Below are 5646 nucleotides of genomic sequence, written 5' to 3'. Positions count from 1 at the left end.
CAGCGATATGGAGCCGGGGCCCGGCGGCCGAAGCGCTGCTCGCGGGCACGGGGTCGGACCCGCGAGCACTCCGCCGCCTAGGGAGCAGGAGCGGAAGCTGGAGCAGGAGAAGCTCTCCGGGGTGGTAAAAAGCGTCCACCGGCGGCTCCGCAAGAAGTACCGGGAAGGTAAACAGCGAACGGAGCGGGGGGAAGGGGAGGCCTCGTCGCCCCCGGCCCCTTGTCAACCTCTCCCCTCCCCCAAGGGGCCACCATTACAACCTGAAGGAGCTGCACGTCAGCCCCTGCCAGGGCCGCTCTCTCAGGCCAGGACGCCCCCTTCTCGGTCGAGTCCTCGGTTCGGCTTCAGGCGCCCTCCTCCCGCCCCCTTTTCTTCGAGGGCCCTTCAGGAGAGTTCCAGGCCTGTGAAGGAGCCGAGTCCCCACCTCCCCCATTCCCTGTCCCCAGCCTGGGTGCTGAGATTGTTGTCACCACACACAAGCACCCAGACCCTCAACACAGGAGGTGGAGGTCGATCGTTACGAGAGACTAGAAGCTAAAACACGAAGTCAGGTAGAAATCCATTCGAGAAAGATGGACTGGAAGAAGCGCAAGTTGACCACCCTGCGCTTTGATCAGCCTGTTTGATTTGTTGCCGCGTTTGACCCCCTTCTTACTACCTCATTCCTGCGGGTTTAGCCCGGGCCGGAGCTTCCTCGCGTTGGCTTCCAGGGCTGCGAAGTCAGCAGGCCTTTTAGCTGACTGGATTTCACCTAAGGGGGAGGGGCTCCATCCTTGCCACCCTCCGCCCCCCCATCCCGTTCTTTAAATGCTGGATCTTAGTGTTTATTTAGGCGGGAGAGAAAGAGATCTGGGGCAGATTCTTAAAATATTCTTTAGATATGAATAGTATGTAACGACTAAGCCTCCAAAGGGTACCCCGCGAAACAGGCCATCGCTGGGAACCCCTCTTACGGAAGATCTTGAGCAAAGGAGAAGCCATAGTAGCTTTTGCTTGGGCCTGAGAAGTGTTTATAGTTGGGATCTACAGTTATATTTGGTGTTTTAAAATACAAGCTTTTTTACAGAACTATTTTATAAGAAACTGACAGTGAAAATTCCCAGTTTTTTCATATGCTCAGGAGACATTTCTTCTAAAGATCAAAACGAGGGATAATTTTCTTGGTTTCTTCTGGCTTTAGCTTAATTGCACATTGAGAAGTCAGCAGTCTTCTAGTGGTTGTCTTATACTTGGTTAAGCTTGGATTAGAAGCAAACTTATGACAGTGGGAAGGAACAGATAGCTAAGATAATGTTACTTTTGAGTTACAAACACTTTTCAATTACTCTGGAAGAGTAAAACTAAGTATCTTTTGTTCTTTTGAATGTAGGTGATGTGTTTCATTTTTCAAACTTTAAAGTTTTTTTCCCCTTGACAACTCAAGGCTCGATTTTTTAATAGCTGCTTAAATAGTAATCCTAAAAAATAGCCTATAGTTATTGTTTAATAGTTAGCAATAGAGACTTATCAGGCATATTGAGACATTGAAATTTGTTTTTTTAAAGAATGCTTTAACCCCAACCCACAATTTATTCAATAATAAGTAGTTACTATAGCAACGATTGCATCATTCTTGATATTCAGAGAATGCACTTACATAATGGCATTCAATAGGTTCTTGTGTTGTTTGGAAAAATGAGGAAATAAATGGACACACTTTATTGTGTATTTTGTGCAAACTTAAGTACCTCTTTTTAAAGAAAAAAATGGATAGCATATAATTCCATTTCCATTTTTACCTTTTTAAAATAATTTGATTATTCGTTATTAATTCATTCAAAAATTAGGTGTCATCGTGTCTTCAAGTGCTGTTTGTTCTCTCTTAGTTCCCGCATGTTGAAGCATGTGTTTAAGCCTGAATATTAACCAAGAGAACACTTGTTTATAACGAGAATTAGTATTTGGAAGTTACCAGAGCTAGGATAGATACATGTAGTTCATAAGTGAATGATACAGTTTGCTTTAGGGCAGGTAAAGTCCTGGCAGTCTGTAAGCATATGACTGAGACTGTTCTTTAGGTGTTGTTTTTTTTTTTTTAATTTTATTTTATTTTTAAACTTTACATAATTGTATTAGTTTTGCCAAATATCAAAATGAATCCGCCACAGGTATACATGTGTTCCCCATCCTGAACCCTCCTCCCTCCTCCCTCCCCATACCATCCCTCTGGGTCGTCCCAGTGCACTAGCCCCAAGCATCCAGTATCCTGCATCGAACCTGGACCTGGACTGGCATCTCGTTGAATTCCACCAATGATCTAGACTTTTCTGGGTTTTAATGATATACAAAGCCCCATCAGTGAACTAGCAAAGTAAAAGGTCCTAAAAAGCATTCCCTTTCTATCTTTATTTCTGACATGTAGGTCAAGACTTGTGATTTGACAAAAATCTGTGAAAGTGCCACCTGAAAAAGTCTGATTTTTCACATAATAATACCAAAGAAGTAGTGCTTTATTAATTTAGTGCTTTACTTTGAGGTCTTACTGTCATTATAGTGTCATTTGCAGGTCTTCTCTGGTTATAAAATAATAATACAAATGGTGCTGTGTCAGGTTACAAAGGCCTATTTAATCAGTAACATGCCTGTACTGTAATACCAATAATTATGGAAACTGTACTCCTTTTATAACAATATTCCTATCAGAAAATACAGTGAAAATTCCAGCATAGAATCTTTGAATGTTAAACTAGAAGGAACTTTAGTGATTCCCAAACATGAATAAACAGTAAACTCATATGGGTACCTTTTAGAAAATTACTCCATTCCACCTCAGATGTACAATTTCAGAACCCCTGTCAATGGTGCTTGGAAATTTGTCAGCCAGATTTTCAAGTGATAATCTAAATGACTTCCTTTGTTTTTACACATGAGTGAGCTGAGTCCTAAAAAATAGTAAAATAACTTGCTTGAAATTTGGATAGTTCATCATTAGCACCAAACATATTTTATGAGATTTTAACAGATTTTATGAGATTAATGTTCCCCCCCCGCCCCGCCCAGTTCAAAGCCTAATGGTGTCTCCAAATGTTCTTGAAGTGGGAGGGAAAATGAGAAGCATGAAGTAGCCCTAAAATTTGTGTTGGGTAAAAGGATGTAAATTGATGAGAATGGGGCAGTCCCTGGAGTAATAGGTATGATTTGCTGAGTTAGAGCTATGTGAAGCGTGGGTTTCTTCTGGAGTGACGACATCAGAGAAGAAAATAAATTGGGGTAGAATGAAGGAAGAGGCAAAACATTCACTAGATAGTAAAAGACAGGAGTGAGACCTGGATAATGAGTATAGTGTTGGATAATACAGTTTTCCCTTTCCTTATCTTTGATAGTGGAATTGAAAATCAAGCAGGAATAATACTGAAAATAAGGTTGGTAGAAAAAAGTTTCTCTCCACCTTTCCTAGTGCATTTCTGCAAACTGATGCTTGTTGTGGCAATGAGCAGGCTTGTGGTCGGGGGTCCTGGATAAGATTGTGAAGACTAGCACTTAAGTTTAACGCACTCTTTTCTTTTAACACTTTTCCTCTCTCTGCTCCGTTTTACTGCCTGTCCTCTGTCAGCACTTAGAGATCCTTTGCCTATTTGTATAAGAGTAAAGTGAGAATTGGAGATAAAGGTCAGTGTTGCAGGCAGTGCTGATATCTGAAGTAGTTACCAAAAGGAAATGGTGAGGAAATGTTTAGCAATGGAGATGAGAAGGAGTGTTTCTAGTGTCAGTCATTTATAGATAAAGGATTGAGTTTATATAAATGGAAACCTTTATTTTTTTAACCTATTTTGTGAATGTCTTTAGCAGTTTTCATCAATTTAATTGTCTCTGAATTTACTTTTTCTGCATGCCAAAGCGGGTTAAAACAGTTTGTCACATAGATCCGGGCAGGTTATCAGTCAGAAAAATATTAAAATGCATGTTAACCTGTTAACAATGATCTTCTCAAGACATAGGATAATGGGTGATCTTTATTATACTTTTCTACATTTAAAAAAATCAGTGTTACTAGTAGCAGTGATAATATTTTAAAAGTAGTTAGAATAAATTGGATAGGTTACTGATACTGAAACAGAAAAGAAGAACACAGAATAGGTTGATTTTGTAGACTAAGTCAGGAAAATGTGTTACAAAGGTTAACAGCTGTGAGCAGCATTTTAAGAGTCAGCTACTAAATAGCCTAGTATAGATGTTCAATTCTTATTGATTATTCAAATTATTCTCCTTGTTTAAGACAAAGGATACTGCAACAGCAGTTTAGGATAAGCTGCTCATTTGTGATTGATTTTTCCTTAGCATACAGCTAAAACAAGAGAATTGTAGGGGGAAGGGAAAAACCTTTGATTTAGAAATAATTTTAAACTAAAATCAAAAGGTCTAAAAGTGAAAGAATAAATGTATTATTAGCATTTTTTCATGAAACAAAGTTTTGAAATTACTTTTAAAATTAGAATAACAGACTGTGTTTTTAGTTGCACTTTCCTAATTTTTTTCTCCTTTGGGGGCTTTCAATATTGCTTTAAGTTACTGACCAATTCTTTGACCCCAAGACACTTTAACAGATTCCCTTTGTTTTACTTTTTTTTTTTTTTTTTTAATCAAGTGATGTTTAACTCTTTTTTTCTTTACATGTTCTTTTCTGATTCTGATACAGAATCTGAAAGCACTGTTTTTTATCGATGGAATCTTTGCTCAATCACCAAATGAGTAAGTTGAAAACTGTCCACAGAAAGGAGAGTCTCCTAGTTGCGTTAGGAGAGTTTGAACTGCATTTCTAGCAGGGAAAGAAAAATGAAAAAAATATAATAATCAGTCACTTCATGGGAAATAGATGGGGAGACAGTGAAAAAACAGTGTCAGACTTTATTTTTGGGGCTCCAAAATCACTGCAGATGGTAATTGCAGCCATGAAATTAAAAGACGCTTACTCCTTGGAAGGAAAGTTATGACCAACCTAGATAGCATATTCAAAAGCAGAGACATTACTTTGCCAACAAAGGTCCGTCTAGTCAAGGCTATGGTTTTTCCCGTGGTCATGTATGGATGTGAGAGTTGGACTGGGAAGAAAGCTGAGCGCAGAAGAATTGATGCTTTTGAACTGTGGTGTTGGAGAAGACTCTTGAGAGTCCCTTGGACTGCAAGGAGAACCAACCAGTCCATTCTAAAGGAGATCAATCCTGGGTGTTCACTGGAAGGACTGATGCTAAAGCTGAAACTTTTGGCCACCTCATGCGAAGAGTTGACTCATTGGAAAAGACTCTGATGCTGGGAGGGACTGGGGGCAGGAGGAGAAGGGGACGACAGAGGATGAGATGGCTGGATGGCATCACTGACTCGATGGATGTTAGTCTCAGTAAACTCTGGGAGTGGTGATGGACAGTGAGGCCTGGAGTGCTGCGCTTCATGAGGTCGAAAAGATTCGGACACGACTGAGCGACTGAACTGAATTGAACTGAACACTGGAAGATAAAGGGAACTTAGATAAACTCAGTGAGGGACACATAGTAACTATTGATTTTGTTATTTTTAGTCACCTTGTAGTAAGGTATCTTTTTAGGAAATTTTTACATTTTAAAATGTAAAAATCAACAGTATTGGTATAGATCCTTTGATTTTGGGGGAAAA

The 5646-nt window shown here is 39.8% G+C and overlaps 1 protein-coding gene across 1 annotated transcript in view; it reads left to right on the top strand.

Moving 5' to 3' along the window:
* Positions 1-6: 6 nt before the first annotated feature.
* LOC104981924 (chromosome unknown open reading frame, human C7orf60) overlaps positions 7-5646 on the top strand; it is a 79927-nt gene continuing 74287 nt past the window's right edge. The window contains exon 1 of the mRNA XM_010831191.1: positions 7-167. Within this exon, the coding sequence (XP_010829493.1) occupies positions 8-167 (160 nt within the window). The 5' untranslated portion in view covers position 7. The remainder of the gene's footprint in view (positions 168-5646) is intronic.

The sequence above is a fragment of the Bison bison genome, unplaced genomic scaffold (genome assembly GCF_000754665.1).
Source record: "Bison bison bison isolate TAMUID 2011002044 unplaced genomic scaffold, Bison_UMD1.0 scf7180017864525, whole genome shotgun sequence".
In the NCBI taxonomy this organism is placed as follows: domain Eukaryota; kingdom Metazoa; phylum Chordata; class Mammalia; order Artiodactyla; family Bovidae; genus Bison; species Bison bison.
This window is presented reverse-complemented; position numbering and strand designations above follow the sequence as displayed.